The sequence below is a fragment of the Halichoeres trimaculatus genome, unplaced genomic scaffold, assembly GCF_033239565.1.
Source record: "Halichoeres trimaculatus isolate MK-OKI-2021-1 unplaced genomic scaffold, fHalTri1.1 fHalTri1_scaffold_6, whole genome shotgun sequence".
Classification (NCBI taxonomy): Eukaryota; Metazoa; Chordata; class Actinopteri; order Labriformes; family Labridae; genus Halichoeres; species Halichoeres trimaculatus.
Window position 1 is genome coordinate 21,829,587 of NW_027437184.1, and position 18,517 is coordinate 21,848,103.

An 18,517-nucleotide genomic window follows, 5' to 3' on the forward strand; every position below is an offset into this window, starting at 1 on the left:
TTCTTTGATTGTTAGTTCGCTTTGAATGAAGTTAGACACTGATTTTATGTGTGAACATTTCAAACTTTGAGCTTTTGGCTGAAATTGTTTTTAAAAATTGTTAATACAATTAAATTCCCCTTGACTTACCTCTTGTGTGAGTAAAATGTGTGCAGCTCATCTACACTTGTTTTATAACATTTTATAAAATGAAGTGTAAAGTGAAAGTTTCTCTACAGGTTTCAAAGTTAAATCAATAGTAATAGCTCATACACCTCTCTACTGTAGCAGATATATTGGGCTGAAACACTGTAAAACTATGTGACTATGAAAGTTATCCTCCTAATTTTGACTCTGTTGTAAGCCTTTCTGCACAAAATTCATAGCTGTAGCCAGACATACTGTTTGAGAAACATTTATTTTTTTTAGCATTGATTAGGAAGTTTGTTACAGTTGTGTTGGTTGAGCAACATCGATTTGTTACACATCAACCTCTGGCACAACACCCTTTAAAAGAAGGCAACAAGGTTTCTTAAAAAGCTGACCTCACATTTTAGTTTTATCTTAGGGTAGTAAACCTGATTCTGAAATGTAAAGTAGACTGAGGTTAAGATCACTGTGTCTGTCTTTTAAGCCAGCTCCTTAAGTGTTCAACCTGTGAAGTAACACTACTCTTGGCTGTGCCCCCAGTGGCGCTGTACTGCTCCACACTGCTCCTGTAGTCCCACGCTGAGGAGACGTCACTCCCAAACAGGGGACTGAAACGACAGAACAGACACAGAGAAGAAAAAAGAATGAAAGATCATGAAAGAAAACATACACATTAAGGCTTTTAAGTCTGCTCTAAGTGTGCATTAGAGCTTGTGAGCGTGTGTGTGTTCATGTGAATAAGAAGAACACAGGACAGTCACCTGATCGCACTCAGGTCCTCCACGGTGAGTTGGTTCAGGGGGATATTTCTGGATTCAGCAGTAAAAACAGCTTTACCAGAAACACCATGAGCTTCTCTGAACGGCATCTGCAACACAGAGCAACCCAAGTTTACACTGTGACAAAAAGATACATGATCATCAGTGCTTCTTTTTGCAGAAATATTAGGTAGATTTAAGCTACAATACAAATCTAGCCATGGCCAAAGCCGCGCCTCCAATCTTTAGCTGACCTTGTCCTGTACAGGTGTTTTCTCAAAGGAAAATTTCATCCTCTTCTTCAGTCAGACATATCACTAACTAGGAATCATTCATGTGGAAAAATGTTAGCATGAGCGACATGAGTTAACTCACTGACAGCAACTCGGTGTCAGTGGTTTTAAGCATTAAAATCATAACCCAATGTCATTGGTAGATTTTTTTTTGTTGCAAGTCATTGAGTGCCATTTGTGTTCATCTCAGTCCTTTCATAACCTGGTAGAAACTCTAAGAGAAGCTTTAGGATGAAATTAAAGATGGAAATACAGAAGTCATGACTCACCCCTTTCCTCACGAGATAATAGGCGAGGTCAGTGGCCAGCATGTCTGGACTGAGAGCTGCTTCCATCACACTCTGGTTGATCTGAAACACATCGAAAGACAGAATCTCAGTCATTTTGTCCTTCTGGAGTTTGCGACAGTGTTGTTCCTAGAATCACTTTATCACAATGTAACGTGTGAAGACGCCTGTTTTTAGCTTTAGAAAATGAATCAGTGTCATTCCACAAATAACTTTCTTAACTTCTCTATTCTCGATAAAACTTCAAACACAAGGCAAGTTATGGCTTTTAGCTTTCCTGAAACTTAAATTTGCATAAGCAGAACAAAATCACTTTCTCTCCTCTGAAATTTTTATTTGCAAGATCCAGATACACTGAGGGCACTGCTGTTAAGTTGATTTTCATTTCAATTCGGAGCAATAGTCAGAAAGAGTTTGAAAGATAAGGGATTTTAAACAACACACAGGAAAGCAATCATGACCTCAAAAAGTGGTATTTTTTCACATTTAAGATCTTCATCAGAGCAAATGCTGATTTATAAAGCTTTTTTAAGTATAAAGTGAATTGAAACTCTGACCTTTAGAGTTGAAATGACCCCCGTGGTCACCTGCAGCACAGCATGAACTGTATCATAGCAGTCAAACATGGCCTCCTTATCCTCCTGAAGACGGATGAGAAGGAAAGTAATGCAAAAAAGAAGTCAATGAAGAATTTATATGAATAAAAGCATCCTCATCATGTGAAAGTAGAGAGACACTTTGAAACCTGCAGGTCTTTGTTGTAAGTGCTGGGCAGGCCCTTCAGCGTCATCATGAACCCTGCACACTGAAACAAGAATATAAAAGCACAGATACCTCAGCTGGTCTATAAATACAACAAAAGCAAACAGTACAGTAACAAAACAGAGTAGGTCTGCATGTGCTGCTCTGCTGCTAAAGGGGTCGCCAGGTTTGAATCCATAGATGTGTAGGTGATCACTTCACAGCACAAGAGGGCGCTGATGATACAAAGATACGTTTCCAGAAGACTGTAGCTACAATGAAACATATATTGAAATATATTGTGATATATTCCCTATCTAACATATCATTTACTTTGTACAACAAAAAAATTACAGATTAAAGGAAGATTTTGTAGGAAATGTGTCTTTGTTCTGTTAGGTTTGCTAAGGAAAACATATCATCAGTTCGTTTTAAAGTCAGAAAGAAAAGCCACTTCAGAATCAAACAGTTCTTTTACATGCTTACATACAGACATGCTTTTTAAGCTATCTGACCACAATTTTTTGAAACAAAGAATTGTTCAGCCTCTAATTCAATAGATAAGGATTCCTTACACTGCCAAAGACACGGCCTGCTTTGCTCCTGATCAGCTCCAGACTGTCAGCATTCTTCTTCTGAGGCATCAGACTGCTGCCTGTGCTGCAAACACACAGACACACACACACAAACAGACACACAGAGGTGAGAAGAATACCAACTCACTGGCGTTAATAGTTACAGAGCTTTATAAAAAACACAGACTTTTCTAGAAACAGATAAGCTCTCAGATGTTACAAGTCCCTGTAATGCCTGTAATTTGCACTCCTAAGTGACCATCTGTAAGTAGTGATACGAGTTATTGACAGCAGCTTGTTGACTATGACAGCATCCAAAAGTGGAGCCCAACTGATATAAGATTACAGAGGCAGATACTGGATAAAGAGGAGAGAAGCAGAGCCATTACTGATGTAGCAGCTGAGAGGAAAACTGATCGTTTCTTTATGCTTTCATTTCATCCTGATGGGACTTTTTAAAAAGTATTCAGAGGTTTTGATTTTGTTATTTCTAAATAGTAGGTGGAAGAAAAACCCACATCTGTTGCACTTTATGACGTTAACTGCCTCACTTTGACATTACAGTTCTGGGATTTGTCAACTATGACGTAAGAGTGCACTCTGCTGGACAACCTGAACAATAACACATTGTTGCCTGCTGCATTTAAATCTAAAAACAGCTGATGCAGGAGACAAAAACTGCAGGTCTGAAACTGTCCACTTAAGGCTAGTTGCAATATACTCCAAAATTCTGTTTTGTGCTCATTTATTTTTCACAGAAAGCTCACAGAGGGGTTCATTATGTTATGATGCTTCCATTTCAAGGCTCAGAGCTTGATATAAAGTTGCAAGGTCGTGGAGCACTGATACGTTAAATGACAGGTTGGTGTGTTCTAGCTTTCCTCTGGGAGGCTAAAAGCCCACCTCAACTTCACTCCTTTACCTTTATCTGGGTTAAAGTATGAAGAAAGCATTTCCAGCATAGCGTTGTGCTCTAAAACGTGTAGAAACCAACGTGCCACAGAGACTACATCCATGTTTTCTACCATCTATGGTTTGAATCAGCCGTGCCTACCAAATGCATCAATGTATCAACACAGATCAAATCCGTTGTTAATTTTTGCAGACTTAAGGATGTGCGCTAGAGACACTGATACATAATCCATCAGTAGAAGACAAACTGACCTGTATGCATCAGAGAGAGAGATGAAGGAGAACTCTTTAGTGCTGTACAGCATCAGGTCCTCTGCCATCTTACTGAGGTGAGTCAAACACAGAGACGCCCAGAACAGGAACTCCACTGGAAACCCATACACAGAAAAACATAAAAACACTGACATATTTTATTTGTTTCTTTATTTCATTCATCTATCAAAACAGTCATCTGTAAGGAGACATTTAGTCTGTGTAAAATATTAAATTTTCTTATTTTTGTAATTGAATGCCATCTAAATTTTAAGTACCAACAAAGTCCCTCTGGGCCGTTGCATCCATGCTGTTCAGACTGATGCCTTCAAAGTCCAACTCTATGAATCCAAATAAAATGCATTAATTACAAAAACACATTTCATTATTACAAAAAAACAAGCTTTAACCAGAGGCGTATATAACACTTTCGATGGGATGATAATCACAGTCTGTATGTGCAGTAGCCTGACCTTTCCTCAGCAGCTCCCTGTCGATGTCGAACGGTGTACCAGCAATGGCACCACTAGAAACAACAATCATTAACATCAGCTGATCCTGTCTGTGGTTTAAAATAACTGGCATACAATGAGTGTGTTCACGACATACCTGCCAAGAGGCAAAACATTAACTCTCCTCTTCACCTCCTGAAGCCGATCAAGGTCCCGGCTTAAAGCGACAGCATGACTAAGTGTGGGTTCAACCAGTAAGTGAGAAAAAGAAGAAGAGTGATATGAGCAATACATCATCTACCATTTAAAAGAAAGAGGCATAATGTGTAAGCTTTTTTACAAGGGTCACCTGAGGATCCAGTGGCTCCATCTGATCGGCTGAGCTCTCTGCATGTGGGTGTAACCTGGAAACAGCACTTCAATTTCTCTGAGGGTCACAAAAAGGGAACAAAAGACCCCAACAGATCATTTTTAAAAGCACATTAATGAACAGCCATGAAGGATTGTGTGTTTCAGTATATGCAGGGCTTACGCTGCTGCCCGCTCCACCATGGTAGATATGAGCTGCAGAGCATTGTCTGTCAGGGTTGAGATGGCATCTCGCAGCCAGAGCCTCATGTCCGTCACAACCTGGTGAATGCAAACACATGAAGCGTCTCATGGTACCTAAAAGTCATTTTCCACCTGAAATTCTGAGAAGTATTCTTGACAATACAGTTTGAATTTCGTGAAAGCAAACCTGGTCATTTCTGCTCCTGCCTGTGTGCAACTTCCCAGCAGGTGCACCTATCAGCTCCTGTAGAGAAATACAGAAATCTTGAGGCCTCCAGGTTTAAGAAAAACATGATAAATAATGCAAATAATACCAGGGTTGGTGCAACACTTTCTTTTCCTTGATGCCAACAAATCTGAGCAGAAGTACAAAAAAATAGAGGTTGACTATCATGATACCTTCAGACCTCCTAACTTTGTGTGTGACATTCAGAAATACAGAATATAAAAAAAACAAACAAAAAAACCCCAAAAGTAATTAATTTAAAATTTTCATCAGTCAGTGCTCTCTTTAAAGTGATTTAAATAGTTTTTGGACATTTATGGAGTCCATTTTTTAAAAATATGATTTAATTTGCTTTGAATACACGAGAAATACTTGTAATTAGTGTTAGAGGTTTTTTTCCTTTCATGATACACTGACTGTAGAGCAATAGCTTTGCTTCAGCATTAACAGGGCTCAGTGAAGTGAAGTAAACTACTTTCAGAATGCAGAAAAAAAGGACTAACAGTAACTTAAAGCTACAACAAACAGTAAATCATCGTAAGAGACTCACCTTAAGCCTGCGCTCATTCGCAGTGTGAATGTCTTCATCTCCAGGTTTGATCACAAACAAACTTTTGGACCATTCTTCAGAAATCTGGAGTTAAAAATGAATATTGTTTCAAATTAGCACAACAGTAAGTGAAATAGTTTGTTTTGTTTCGCTTGATTGAGGCATATACACAGGAGATTCAAAAGACAATCAAGCAGATGTGCCTAAAAATGAAATTATCCACAGTATGTGTGTTTCCCTTATTGTGCTTGCTTCAAATCTAGGCGAGCACTCTCAAAACTGTCAAACTTGTGTGGGTGAAAGAATGACTGCAATGTCCGGCAGCACCCATTTGTCACACAATTATAGAATTATACACCATAAAATCAGCAGAGTACAGAGAAGAAAGCTGGAGCACAGCACGTTTTACAGTTGACTAGTATTAACATACATCAACACTGCAGGGCAGGGGGTGACACACATACCCACAATGCAGCAGTAATTTACTTCCTGCTGACATGTGTGGTATGACTGATCAGAAAACTGAAAGTCACACACACATGTTCACTGCAGAGTAGCAGCTAAATATGATAATGAACTGTGTAAATGCTTGTGAATTCACCTGATCCAGCCCATGTAGAATCTGATCCCTCTCCTCTGTGGTGACCAGCTTTGCCTTTTCCAGAGCTTTCACGTAAGCCTTGCTCCCCCTGATGTCAGCATCCCACATCCTCTGGTCGTACGTGATTGATGCATTAAACTTCTCCATGATGGGATCAGTGTCTCCCACGAAACGACCTCCCCAAAGTTTACTTCCCTGGTGACAACAGTGACAGGGGTAAAATGTGTACACGGCAGTTGCATCATTAAACAGTTTCAACACATTTGACGATCACACACATAGCAGTAAGTTGATACTTAATTGAAGAAGTGATCTTAGTTTGGCAGCTTATCAATCGACCATAAGGGTAAACCTGTTCGCTAAAAAGAAAACAACACGTGGAAGCAGCTGCGCAGGGGTTTTTACGCTGACTATCAACCCTACCTCTGTGCTGGCCATGTCAGCCAATGACTCTGGTCTGAAGCGGTTCAGTCTGATGAATGGAAATGCCTGAGGAGATGTATACCAAGCGACCTGCACTTAATTCTTTTGATTTAAGGCTTGAATGAAGAGCGAGGGGCGTCGTACTCAAGCTGTATGTATCACTTTAAAAATACGTCATTGAGACGTTTGACGCTTTGTTTGACAATGCGTAATACGTCACCGGTGGGGACGTAGAGGAGAACCATCAACTAAAATAGATTGAAGTTGAGGAAAAATTGGAATCTCTTAAACTTTTCCTGTAACATATATAGTTGAAAGGGGTACTTATAATGAAATTTTGCAATAATTGAGGAGTTTTTTTATAAGTCCAACATAAAAAAAACTTAATCTCTGTAAGTGGGGTAGATACATTATATCTACCCCATTTACAGAGAGTACCCGGCTTGAAACTCTCTGTAAATGGGGTAGATACTAAAAAAAAATATGACAAATATATGAGAAAATACTTAAATGCAAAAATAACCAATCATAAATGTTCCACTTTTTTCTGTTTTGCTGTAATTTGCAACAAATTTCAATTTATCAAAACGGAAATGGAAGCACAAGGCATTTATTTTATAATTGCGCAGTAATTAATTTATTCTGGAGAACTGCCAATAAATTGCTGGATCAATTTGAATTCTGAAAAAAATAATATGCAATGAAATAAATGAAGTTGCTACAAGTGATAATTTTTTTGAAACTGGTAAATTTCACATCCATAAGTCCACTATTAACAGTTCTACCCCATGCTGCTCAGATGTTAATGTGCTACATAGAGACCTTAAAGCTTTTCACCAACAAAAAGTAGCAGATACCATGATAAATGTATTGTATGTAAAGCTTTCAAATATATGAATATATGTTATGATATATACATATTTTAAAGCCAGTTTAGAAACAATACTGATCAGGGATTAAGCATGAGGGCAACTCAGTGGTCACATGACATCATTTCATCACTTTAGGGCGGGGCCTCTGAGAAGCGCCAAATACTTGAATCTGGTTGAGGTTCAGGTGTTGAGTCTTCAGTCTGTAGTTAGAGTCATTACGGAGACATTAATATCGTCACCCCTGCCCTGGTTGTCTTCAGCTGTTTCGTCAGTTCACATATATTATTCAGTACAAGAAAATTAAATCGCACACTCTAATACTTAGTTGAATCGCTTTTTACGGTGTAACAGTTTAATAGCAATGCATTATAGATCGTTTTGTATTCGATAATCAATCTGCAAACCATCATCGGAGCTGAAAAGGCAGTCGTGTGTGTAACAGGATAACTACAGGGTAAAGATATAAATAGATCTTACAGACTCATATTGAAAACCACAAAAGGACAAACAGCGATTAAAATGACCTAAGTGTCCCTGTCGACTCAGCGCCATGATCATAACTTAGCGCGATTTATATTATAAACAGGCATATTCACAGACACCTCTTTTGTCATTCCTACTTTTCGACATGCTGTACTTGGTTCTGAAATTATTCATCTAATGCAGACACACGTATATCCCGAAAAGCAAGTCTTACGTCGCATATTTTGGTAAAACTGGTTAGTTTGACAACTCAGAGTGAGCACATTTTCATCAATAATACACAAAGAGCACAGAGACCGGAGAAGTCAAACAGATCAGTGGCTGTTTTCCTTACTGCCCTCTACATCTCGAGTGCACACTGTACAGCATGCTGTCCACTGCTTTGTTTGTAGTATGGCTGTTCTGTTGAGTCTTTTTACGGTGTGCCATGTTGATTTCAGAAAGCAACAGTAATACTGAAAACGCTTCATTGGCATTCATACGTGGTTTGAAAAAAGTCAAGAATTGCAGTAGCTGTAACGCTAACTCATCTCTCAAAGTCTACTGCCTACTTTTGTCTTCTCTGCCAGGTAAGTCACAGTATTTCCATCATCTCTACATTGAAGTGAAACCACCCTTTTAAAGATGAAGCCAAAGTTGAAGCCAGCAAAGAAAGGAACAATTAAAAGTTATTTCCAGGTAAACAATTTCACCTGTTTAATGAAATACAAACCCAAGTTGTTTTAACTTCTTCTTAAAACAAAGCTGTTCTGATCATGTATCTTAAGATTCTGATTCATATTAAAATGCAACAGAGGTTCTTTTTGTGCAATAACTTGGTTAAGTTGACAACTTGGTTGTCTTTATACTAAAAGCACATGAAAACTAGATTAAGTGTGTGTTTAAATTGTGTTCCAGTGATTTTAGTTAATCTGTTTATGTCTGTCAGTCCTTGAACAGTCTGGAGAAGTCTCCTGGGTGCAGCAAATCTCTTGCTCATCATCCATCGAAAATGTCTGCAGCCCCAAGTTGCCCTGCAATTAAACCAGTTAAGCAGGTGATGGTTTAAGTTTGGAAATGACGAAAAGAAACAAAATTTGTAACGTAAAAAGACGCAATGGACTAAAGTTGTTATATTCCTAGGAAAACGAGCCACATGAGACCCATTCCTTTTTATGGATTGGGAGTGACAAGATACCCACAAACTGGACCTGCAACAAGGCTGGAACTATTGAAGACTCTCTGAAGAGAAGTGCTGCGTTCAGGAAAGAGGCTGAAAAGAACAAAACCAAAGAACTTGTTTTGCAAAGGGAAGGGAAAGCAATCAGTCCTCACTTCCCATGCTGCTTAATCAAGGATGAACGTCTCACAGTCAGGTACATTAAAGCTTCAGGACAACTCAAGCAAACAGATGAAAATCATGCGTCTGCAATTCACAAAAGAAAATGCCTGACTGGCAACCCTGTGATATTTCATGTACTGACAAAAGGAGGTGAAAATACAAAAAAAATCATGAAAAACAAAGAATTTCCCAAAAAATTTCAGGAAGTTACTGTTTATGCATACGAAGGGGAAAAAGTAAGGCATGTTCTTAAAAGAGATGGTCGTTTCCTGAAGACTGTATTCCAGCAAAACTGTGCCCTCTTAGAAAAGGGCACTGACATCAAAACTGAAATGATTGATTCAGTTGATGAACTTGATGGCAAAACTGTCAAGATCATAAAGATCGATAAAAATTCACCACCTCAAAGTCTAGAGGATGCATACGTGATGGAAGGTGAATCTCAGAGATCTGACTCTGATGAAAACCAAGATCATCAACAGCAGTCTACCACAGCCGAGACAGTGAATAGTGGTGCAAAAAAGGAGAAACCAAAGCAATTTGTGACTTTTCAGCCAGAAATAATACCTAATTCTGAAAATGTGAAGAAGCACCTGTCTTCCCAGATTAAAAATATGATCAAACGGATGAAAACTGAACGTGACATGAAGAATTTCTTTCATGTGGAATATGGAAAGAATAGTCAGACATGCAGGGAGGTGAAAACGGTGAAGACGCTGATGGAACTTAGTAATTCAGTTTGCCAAGTGAGGATAAATGGAAACCCAGGAGGAACCGGTTTCCTCCTGTTTGACAAGTTTGTACTCACGAACGGCCATGTTATTAAAAACATTTATGACATGAGTACAGGGCAGCTCAGTGAGGAGGTGACTGTCCATTTCTCTTTTGAGAGTCTGAACCAGGTGGAGACCGGAGCAAAGGTGGAGGAGGTTGTAGGCTTTGAGTACTGGTCAGATCCCTCCGGCCACAAGTATGACTGGGCTTTACTCAGAGTCAGTGCTGATCAGGAACTACCACGTCCTCTGTTAAACCACTTTGGTTTCCTTCCAAAAAGTGGTGCGATTTGCATTATCGGCCATCCTGATGGTGGTGTGAAAAAGCTGGATCCATGCTGGATTATTCCCACAGATGAACGCAGCAAGGTTTTAGGGAAGCATTCCCAGAAAAATCCAGAAGGCATTCTGGTCGAGTGCAACAACATTATTCAGTTGGTAACCACCCAGTATTTTGAAGGTATGATGCAAAGTCTTCAACATGAGGGACACATTCTTACATATGGGTCCTGCTTTGCTCATGGCTCGTCTGGGTCCCCTGTCTTTGATGAGCACTGCAATGTTGTTGCAATGCATTCAGCTGGCTATGAATACGGAAAGATAAGCGGGGAAAAGAAGCGTGTCATTGAGTTTGGCTATCCCTTGTCCTCCATCCTTGAACACATGCTCATCCAGATTGTTGAAATGGGAAGGCTTGATGTGCTGAAGGCATTCTTGGCCACCAATTGTACACAGCACCCAAAAATCCAGGCCAATGTCAAGAAACTGGTTGAGAGCAGAATTCCAGTGGTGTTTAGAAATGCAGTCAACAACTCACTGCACGCAGATGATGAGATCCTGAAAGGATTTTTTGAATTCTTCACAATGAAAGAACAACCAGTCCCAATGGACACTGACTAGGACCGGGACTATATGCATTTTCTCATGATTCGATCCTTTCACGATTTTTGGGTCCCGATTCTATTTGTTTTGGTATTCTTCAGTAGTTCTGATTTTTGTGGTTTTTAGTTTGCTTTTTTAACACCAGACCAAGTGAATAAGTTGGATGATGATGTCCACATACTGTATGTTATTATATGTAAAAAATGTACATATGAGTCAGTTTTTAAAATTTATTCAGTGGATCTAACATCTCAACTTTTTTCCAACCCAGCTTAAACACAAAAGCTAAAATTAAGGACTTGGGTTTGACAAGAAAAAAACGATTTTTGAATAAAATATCACAATTTAAGATTGACAAACAAAAGATCCTGATACTTCAATATAGGCTATATCGATTTTTTTCTCCCAGCCTTAACACATACTAATTGAGGACTAAAAGTGTAGAGATAGCTGCAGTGAGAGCAGCTTTAGCAGTTAGCAACATCTGTTTTGTTTGTTTTTGTAAGCTAGGAAACTGTTGTTGCAGGGATTGGTGGATACATTATGTATGCAATCAAGGTTTATTCATTTTAATTGAACAAACATCAGTTTTAGGACAAGTGGGAAATGTCTTTTTTTAGCCACAACGTTTCTTGTTTGGATGCTTTTATAGAAGAGCTCTGTGGTGTTTGTTCTTTCTTTCTTTCTTTCTTTCTTTCTTTCTTTCTTTCTTTCTTTCTTTCTTTTTGCATGCTTAAGGAAACATAATATTATGATAAGATTACTCTCTTATTTCTTTTATTTTGATCATGTAAGTGTAAACATTATCTGGTTAGGAAAAATAAACCTATGTGAAGTAATAAAAAAGATACAAGATGTTATAGGCATATCTCATAAGTATTCAGTTGTCTTGTAGTTTCCTTTTTCTATTACGGGGAAAAACAGAAATGTGTAAATGATGATTTTCAAACCTGTAATCGGTGGAAAAAGGTGGTTTAACACTTGTTTCACCAAGAAAGAAGCAGAATCAAAGTGTGAAAAGAAACAAGCATTGTATTGATTGTGATATATATGTAATTTTAAATGTTTTCTTGAAAGAAAGCAGTTGAACAGTCAAATTTGGCAATGTTCTTTCATGCCCACCGTGTTTAGACTGCAAAAAGCAATTTTATGAAAGCATTTCTGGTGTTGCCAATGACTTTGCATTGTAATGAAATATGACATTACAAAAGTGTAAAGCTTTATACACATTGCTAATGGAAAGTGCAAAATAAAATATTTCTTTCATCGTTGTTGTCAAATGTGTGCTTTTATTTATTTGGTTTTTTTTTCTGTTAGCTGTGTGAACTATTGTTGAGGGGTCAAAGGTCATATCTTAGATCAGTGTATCTCTATTAACTTGAATTTGATTACATTAATTATTCGTGTCATATTGTATTAATTTGCCATTGTTTGAATTATGCAACACATAGCGAGATCTTATGGTGGCAATGCAGCTCATTCATGCATTATAATTCCAGTCCGTCAGAAAATATGGAGGTTGAAGCTGCACCAGTTTCTCCAAGTTTTTTGAATACAAGACACTTTTTTTTCATACTGATAATAGTATTTTAGATAAGAGCATTTTATTGTTATGATGCATGATTGACTGCAGTATAGTTCTACGTTTCACTTATTTTTATTAGGTTAATTATTTGTTCAAGTATATTTAAAGTAAGGAGGAGACATGACCGTTTACAGCTGAACTGGCCAAACTCGTTAGACACGTTGAAAACTTGTCATTCCTTTGTTTACACAGCCATGTAATTGCCACTTGACAAACCCAATCTAAATCAAATTTTTGAAATAAAAACCGCTGTAACTGAATATTTTTTCTATACTTTCTTGAAAAGTAATAGTATTGCAGAAGGCATCCTACAGGTACATAAGTTTCTGTAGCTGGTAAAGTTAAGTTTATCATTTTCTTGGTGTGTTTGTGGAATCGTGGACCCTTTTAGTGCGAAAGAATAAAAATCAGCTCAAAATATTTCAACAAAATGACTGGATAAAGGAAATGAGTTAAAAGTAAGAAATGAGCTTGCTCTTAGGCGGAACCATAGTCTAGGTCTTCATTTTCTACACGGTCGCATTTGTGGAGGAGCGCATCGAAAAGCCTGGCAGAATGGAAGTGTAAGATGGCTTAACTTTTTCTTATTCCGATATTTTAAGGAGTCTTTTTATCGTAGTACAGTACAGTTCAACTTTGGCCAAGTATCATGTTTCAAATACCAACAATTTCTGTCGCAGTATTCGAAGGTTTTATTATTTGTCGTGAGGAAAACGGAACGTCATAAAAAGCCCACTGAGACATATTTAACGTCTGCATTAAATGAAGCTTATTTTTCAGGTTATACATATAGCTAAAACTATCGTCAGATCTAAAAGAGTAATTGTTCAAGACACTCGCTAAAATACTGTAGCTATGTCAGATTTATTTTATCTTTCGTCAAGTTGATTCAGATAAACATAGAGTTCTCTTTTGACGTCTATGACGGAAATTATCTTTTGGAAATTAAAATCTGAATTATCTATATTTATTAGTTATAAGTAAACACCGCACAGAAACTTGTGTTTACTGTTAACCTGCAACTAACATTTTATTTGTTTGGCAATTGAGCTTAACTAAGTTACTTCTTTAAAAACCTTTGACAATAATCGTCCATTTAAGTTATTTACAGAAATGATTTTGTGTGGGGTTTTTTTCTTTGATCAGCCTCGGTGACATCACAACTGTCCATCTAAACTCTGCATGTTGCTTTTTGTCAAATAATAATGATAGTACTAGCAATACTGCATGTGTAATAACTATGGCAAACCAAAACATATTGAGCTCAAAAGCAAACTTAACCATTTCTTGAATCCTGAAGCCTCTCCTTGCAATATTTACCTAGCAAATTAAAGGGAAAACCGTCAGATCTGGTTATTTAGTTAGTCATTTAATCTACCTGAAATTACTGTTTTATAGAAATAGAATTTAAATTTAGCCAAGGTTGAACCAGCACACTTAAAATTTCTCTCTTATTCTTAGGAAGAACTCAAGTGCTGCAATGCTGAGCAACTATGAGGTAAGATGACATGTTGTGTAGATGTGCATTACATAAAAATCTTTCATCCTGTTAGATTCTAAGATTTCAATGTCAAAGTTTTACTTCACATCTGAAGATCTGTGTGTTTTTTCAGGTGTTCAAACTCCTCACTGATCTCAAGGAACAGAGGAAGGACAGTGGGAAGAACAAACACAGTGTCGGGCAGCAGAACCTTAACACCATCATGTATGAGGTTGGCACACACTCTCAACCTTTCTCCACAGACTTAAACCTTTTCTATGAGTTTATATTTAATCTTTTTTGTTAGTATTCAGTGATTTTGTCTTCATTTCTGCACAGACGCTGAAGTATCTGTCAAAGACGCCCTGCAGCAGGCAGAGTCCAGAGATTGTCAAAGAGTTCCTTAACACCATGATGCCTCATAAACTCACTAAGTCAGTAAACATCACAAGACCATGCAGTTTACTCTTCATGTTTATAAAACTTATTAATCAAGCATAAACATTGTTCTATTTATTTCCAGTTTTACAAAAGATATCTGATGTTTTTCAACCATCAGGGCAGAGAAGTTGATGATCCTGAACCATCGGCCACAGACAGCAGTGGAAATGCAGCTCGTAAGTACTTGTTTTATTGTCATGGATTATTAATACTGTTAGTTTTTTGTGTATTATTAACGACTGGTATGCACTGCTTTCATTTTTTGCACATTTATTGTGATGAAAAGACATTTTAGATCAGATGATAGTTCATGTTGCCACAGTACATCCCTAAAAATATGCTGGGCCTAGTGCTAGTTAGCCCGACCCATTTCACATGTTAGTCCACGCAAAGTACACACCCTGCCACTAAATAGATTAAAATGTGTATTAATCCACTTGTGGAATTAGTCTCTCACTAGTCTGAAATTACTTTATTTCAAGTTGAGGTCAACAGAAATAGCAGTGGCCCTGTGAAGGGAAGTGTTCAAAATGATGAATATTATCTGTTAGTTCTTTGGAGTTTATGGACAGTAAGACGAATACAGAATAATGTCATCCTTGTATTCAACTATAAAAAGCTGTTGTTTCTTTGCTAAGTGGAATGACTCATAAGTTTTAGGGGCAGTCATAACTAACAACAGGTGCTTTAATACTTCTTTCATTTTACCTGTGGCATGGGTAACATTGGACAAGCTTATTAAACGCCCTCCCACAATTCCTTGGAACAGTTTATGTGACAGGACAACTGACTGCCATGAGAACAAAAGATCATGAAGTTAACCATTTTCCATGCAGTTAAGTTCACAGACATTAATTTTGGCTCTTCAAATGATTGATTAAATCCTATTTTACTTTTAACCCTAACCTTGTGATAAAGTCATGTATTTTTGCTCAGCAAAGAGCTAGGAGCATGAATATTAAAGTATCCAACATGCACTATAGAGAGTTTGTCTTTGAATCTACAACAGTTTCACCACAGTGGTCCTTTGACAAAAGCCTAATGCTTCAGCATTTGGTGTCTGAATGTTAGAGCAGCGAGGCTAGTTTAGCACTACATTTATCTTTCTTTAGTTATTCTACATTTTTCTTTTCCTTCAAGACATTTTCCATCAAGAACAATGAGAATAATATGTGGGAAAAGACAGGCTCTGTAAATTTTTGACTGGTTTTGTTAAATGATTTCAGAATGTGTGTGGTTTGTAACCATTTCCTTTGATTCTCATGTGACTGACACTGTGAAAGCCTTGCAGTGGTGGCACTGTCAAAATGTCTGAATCTGTGTCACTGTTGCTTTTATTGAGATCCATCTCTAAGTAGGACATGGACAGCTTGTTCACCCCCACCAAATTGCATTTGGAGGATTTTAGTCATTCAGTCCATTACCGGAGACATCAATAACCTGTAGCAGTGTACATGGAAAAGTAAAATGGCCCTGCGGCAATCTAGACTCACTTAGATTTAGAGCATATTTCCGCAGCTAGAAACTGACCTCAGGCTGATTTGGAGACACCAACATGCTCTGTCATATTTACTGTCCAAACCAAGTGCTCTAGCTGAAGCCTGTGAGAACAGCCTGATTTATTATCATCTGTTTATGTTCAGCTGGTGGAAGAGAGTGAAGAGCGACTATCAGAGGAGCAGATTGAGGAGCTCATCCAGATTGTCTCAGAAGCTTTACCTGGTGACCCGGAGCAAGAAAATGCAGAGATGGAGGAAGCTGGTGAACAGTCGTGACACACTAGCAGGCCTGGACGGCACAAACTGTGAGCAGAGAATTGGAGTAAAGACTTTTGTATTAAGGAACTGGACTGGTCTTTTTTTTTATCTGCGCCATGTTGCATCTTTATTTGGACTTAACAGGTTGGCTGAAGGGATACACAATGGCTGCCTGATTATCATTACATCAGTTCAATGAATAAGTTGTTACTTATTTGCAATTATGCATTTACAGTCTGCAGTGACTCATGGATGTTTTGTATCAGATTGATTTAATTTGTATCTATGAATATTATTGATGTACAGTGTTCTGCCTGAAAGCTGTCACTTTCCACCTTTGTGCATGAAATACAAGTTTTTGCCATAAAATCCACTTTAATTACTATGAGGTAAAATGAAATAATAGAGCAGCTGTATAACAACCAATGTGTAAAAATGGGTTACTCTTGAGTTTTCATGTATTATTTATTTTCAACAACATTCTGTTTTCATTCTGCAACATACTGAAGAACATCTGCTGAAATGTGTGAGGAGCATTTTTTATGAATACAGCAAAAGTTCTCGGCAGAGATTGTAGGATTTTTTTTTTCGTCTGGTGTACATGCAGGGCAATGTGCCATAATATCTCCAGGTAAACCACTGTATTGTCTCTGGACTTCAGGAAACACAGTGGACACCAGCAGGAGACATGGAACCACCTCTGATTATGATACCTTTGACACTACGATGTGACACCTATTTCTCACTGCTTCTCCTACCTTCATCTGGTTGTTGGTAAATCTGTGATCATCATGGTTATTCTACGGACAGTAAGAAGAATACCGCCTCATTATTTTTACTGGATATGTTTAAGGGTATTAACTAAGGACATGAACTACAGTCTGATACCAAAACAGAGGGGCCCTTAATCTAATAGCTGTGGATTATCTCATTTATCTCTGCTGGGATATTATGAAACAACAGAGGAAGGATGTGCTGTATAGACCCACGTACCTTTCTGTTTCAGCTTCCTGTATGTGCATCACATCAGTTTCCTGTGCTATTATTCTGCTGTCCTTTGGCAACAAAGAAATAGTTATGGACACTGAGTCAGTACGTCCAGGGACCCCAAGTGACCCTAAGGTTTGTTAAATTTGAATTTGAGCAAAATACCTCTGGTCTCCCATAATAATAAAGTGACACGCATTTGAAATTATATAGATTATGAACTATACTATCTAAAGTATCTTGCATCAAACTGCTTAGCTACTTTTATGCCGATGAAATAAAGAATAGGGCCTGCATTATACACATTCACTCCATGGTGCCCTTTAGGTTTCAGGAAATAGACCAAAGTCATGATACACTAAGAGGAGGATGACAGACTTTGTTTTGTGATGACAAAACAACAGTGTAATTACATTTGAAACTATTATTGTTGGTAAATACATGAACTTCAAGAACTTTTTTTAACCAAATTTAGCCTCAACAAAAAGGGTTTAAGGTATCTTTAATTTGAGAGAATAAAAAAACAATTACGACAGGAGCCACAGGAATATTTTTCTCCCCATTTACTTTTAGCCTTTTGAAATGCTATTAAATTTAGCATTCACAGCACAGCTGACAATACCAAAGCCTGATGTTTGTGCATGCTTTATTATCTAGTCCAGTAGTGTAGACATTTCAAGGTAAAAGAAGATTTAAGCACAATTATTTTACTGCTGCCTTTGCTAAAATGGTTCACAGACCTTCAATTTCATGTATTTTGAAATAAAAAATACAGTATTCTGATACAGACAATCTTTATTTTGATAGTGACATAAACAAGGGTTGGCCTTGAGATTTATTTTTGTTCCTCCAGACCAACAGCAGCTTAATCCGGCCTTGACTATTTCAGACTCAGTGTACTGTGAACTATGTGTACCAGAGAGAGAGAGAGAGAGAGAGAGAGACATAATAATCACTTATTTTTGATTCTGTGTTGTTCATCTATTTTTTTTGATGGCATATCAGATTTTAATAGGCTCAGTTCAATTTATTATAGCCTACACATGTTTAAGATCAACCTGAGAAGCTAGTCATTGTGGCTGTCTAATTTTTTGCATCATTTGTTTGGGCAATATTTTCCCCAACATTTAGCACTTGACTCATGTATTATGTAAGCATCTCCTTACTTATTCATGAATTTCAGTG

At 37.7% G+C, this 18,517-nt stretch overlaps 3 protein-coding genes across 4 annotated transcripts; 2 read left to right on the forward strand and 1 right to left on the reverse strand.

Annotated features, from left to right (window-relative positions):
• Positions 1-387: 387 nt before the first annotated feature.
• On the reverse strand, positions 388-6,939 carry asl (argininosuccinate lyase). Its single transcript, XM_074672236.1, has 16 exons — positions 6,752-6,939; positions 6,329-6,523; positions 5,728-5,811; positions 5,139-5,195; positions 4,932-5,029; positions 4,749-4,826; positions 4,557-4,634; positions 4,421-4,473; positions 4,226-4,288; positions 3,948-4,062; positions 2,784-2,868; positions 2,213-2,272; positions 2,025-2,108; positions 1,450-1,530; positions 891-997; positions 388-737 (listed from the first exon to the last, which is right to left on the reverse strand). Exons 1-16 carry the CDS (start codon positions 6,764-6,766, stop codon positions 593-595), a joined length of 1,398 nt encoding a protein of 465 aa, XP_074528337.1. The 5' UTR covers positions 6,767-6,939; the 3' UTR covers positions 388-592.
• An 861-nt stretch (positions 6,940-7,800) lies between these two features.
• On the forward strand, positions 7,801-11,694 carry LOC141791897 (serine protease FAM111A-like). Of its 2 annotated transcripts, none has more exons than XM_074672597.1 (4): positions 7,801-7,890; positions 8,676-8,784; positions 9,035-9,142; positions 9,229-11,694. In XM_074672597.1, exons 2-4 carry the CDS (start codon positions 8,731-8,733, stop codon positions 11,098-11,100), a joined length of 2,034 nt encoding a protein of 677 aa, XP_074528698.1. In that variant the 5' UTR covers positions 7,801-7,890; positions 8,676-8,730; the 3' UTR covers positions 11,101-11,694. The 2 variants fall into 2 exon arrangements, with proteins under 2 accessions (XP_074528698.1, XP_074528699.1); XM_074672598.1 differs by having other exon boundaries at positions 9,035-9,133.
• A 1,461-nt stretch (positions 11,695-13,155) lies between these two features.
• crcp (calcitonin gene-related peptide-receptor component protein) lies at positions 13,156-18,047 on the forward strand. The gene is made up of 6 exons (XM_074672280.1): positions 13,156-13,230; positions 14,129-14,165; positions 14,281-14,379; positions 14,487-14,581; positions 14,707-14,764; positions 16,232-18,047. The coding sequence occupies exons 1-6, from the start codon at positions 13,223-13,225 to the stop codon at positions 16,361-16,363; spliced, it is 429 nt and encodes a 142-aa protein (XP_074528381.1). The 5' UTR covers positions 13,156-13,222; the 3' UTR covers positions 16,364-18,047.
• Positions 18,048-18,517: the final 470 nt, after the last annotated feature.

What these genes read in the sequence shown, in the direction of transcription:
- LOC141791897 (XM_074672597.1), top strand. Translation starts at nt 8,731, where the DNA reads ATGAAGCCAAAGTTGAAGCCAGCAAAGAAAGGAACAATTAAAAGTTAT. An exon ending in CAATTAAAAGTTATTTCCAG is followed by an intron (nt 8,785 to 9,034) that starts GTAAACAATTTC and finishes TATGTCTGTCAG; the next exon opens with TCCTTGAACAGTCTGGAGAA. An exon ending in CAATTAAACCAGTTAAGCAG is followed by an intron (nt 9,143 to 9,228) that starts GTGATGGTTTAA and finishes TTATATTCCTAG; the next exon opens with GAAAACGAGCCACATGAGAC.
- asl (XM_074672236.1), bottom strand. An exon ending in TGGAGCCACTGGATCCTCAG is followed by an intron (nt 4,635 to 4,748) that starts GTGACCCTTGTA and finishes ACCCACACTTAG; the next exon opens with TCATGCTGTCGCTTTAAGCC. An exon ending in CAGGCCGTGTCTTTGGCAGT is followed by an intron (nt 2,273 to 2,783) that starts GTAAGGAATCCT and finishes TTCTTGTTTCAG; the next exon opens with TGTGCAGGGTTCATGATGAC.
- crcp (XM_074672280.1), top strand. An exon ending in CAATGCTGAGCAACTATGAG is followed by an intron (nt 14,166 to 14,280) that starts GTAAGATGACAT and finishes GTGTTTTTTCAG; the next exon opens with GTGTTCAAACTCCTCACTGA. An exon ending in ATGCCTCATAAACTCACTAA is followed by an intron (nt 14,582 to 14,706) that starts GTCAGTAAACAT and finishes TTCAACCATCAG; the next exon opens with GGCAGAGAAGTTGATGATCC.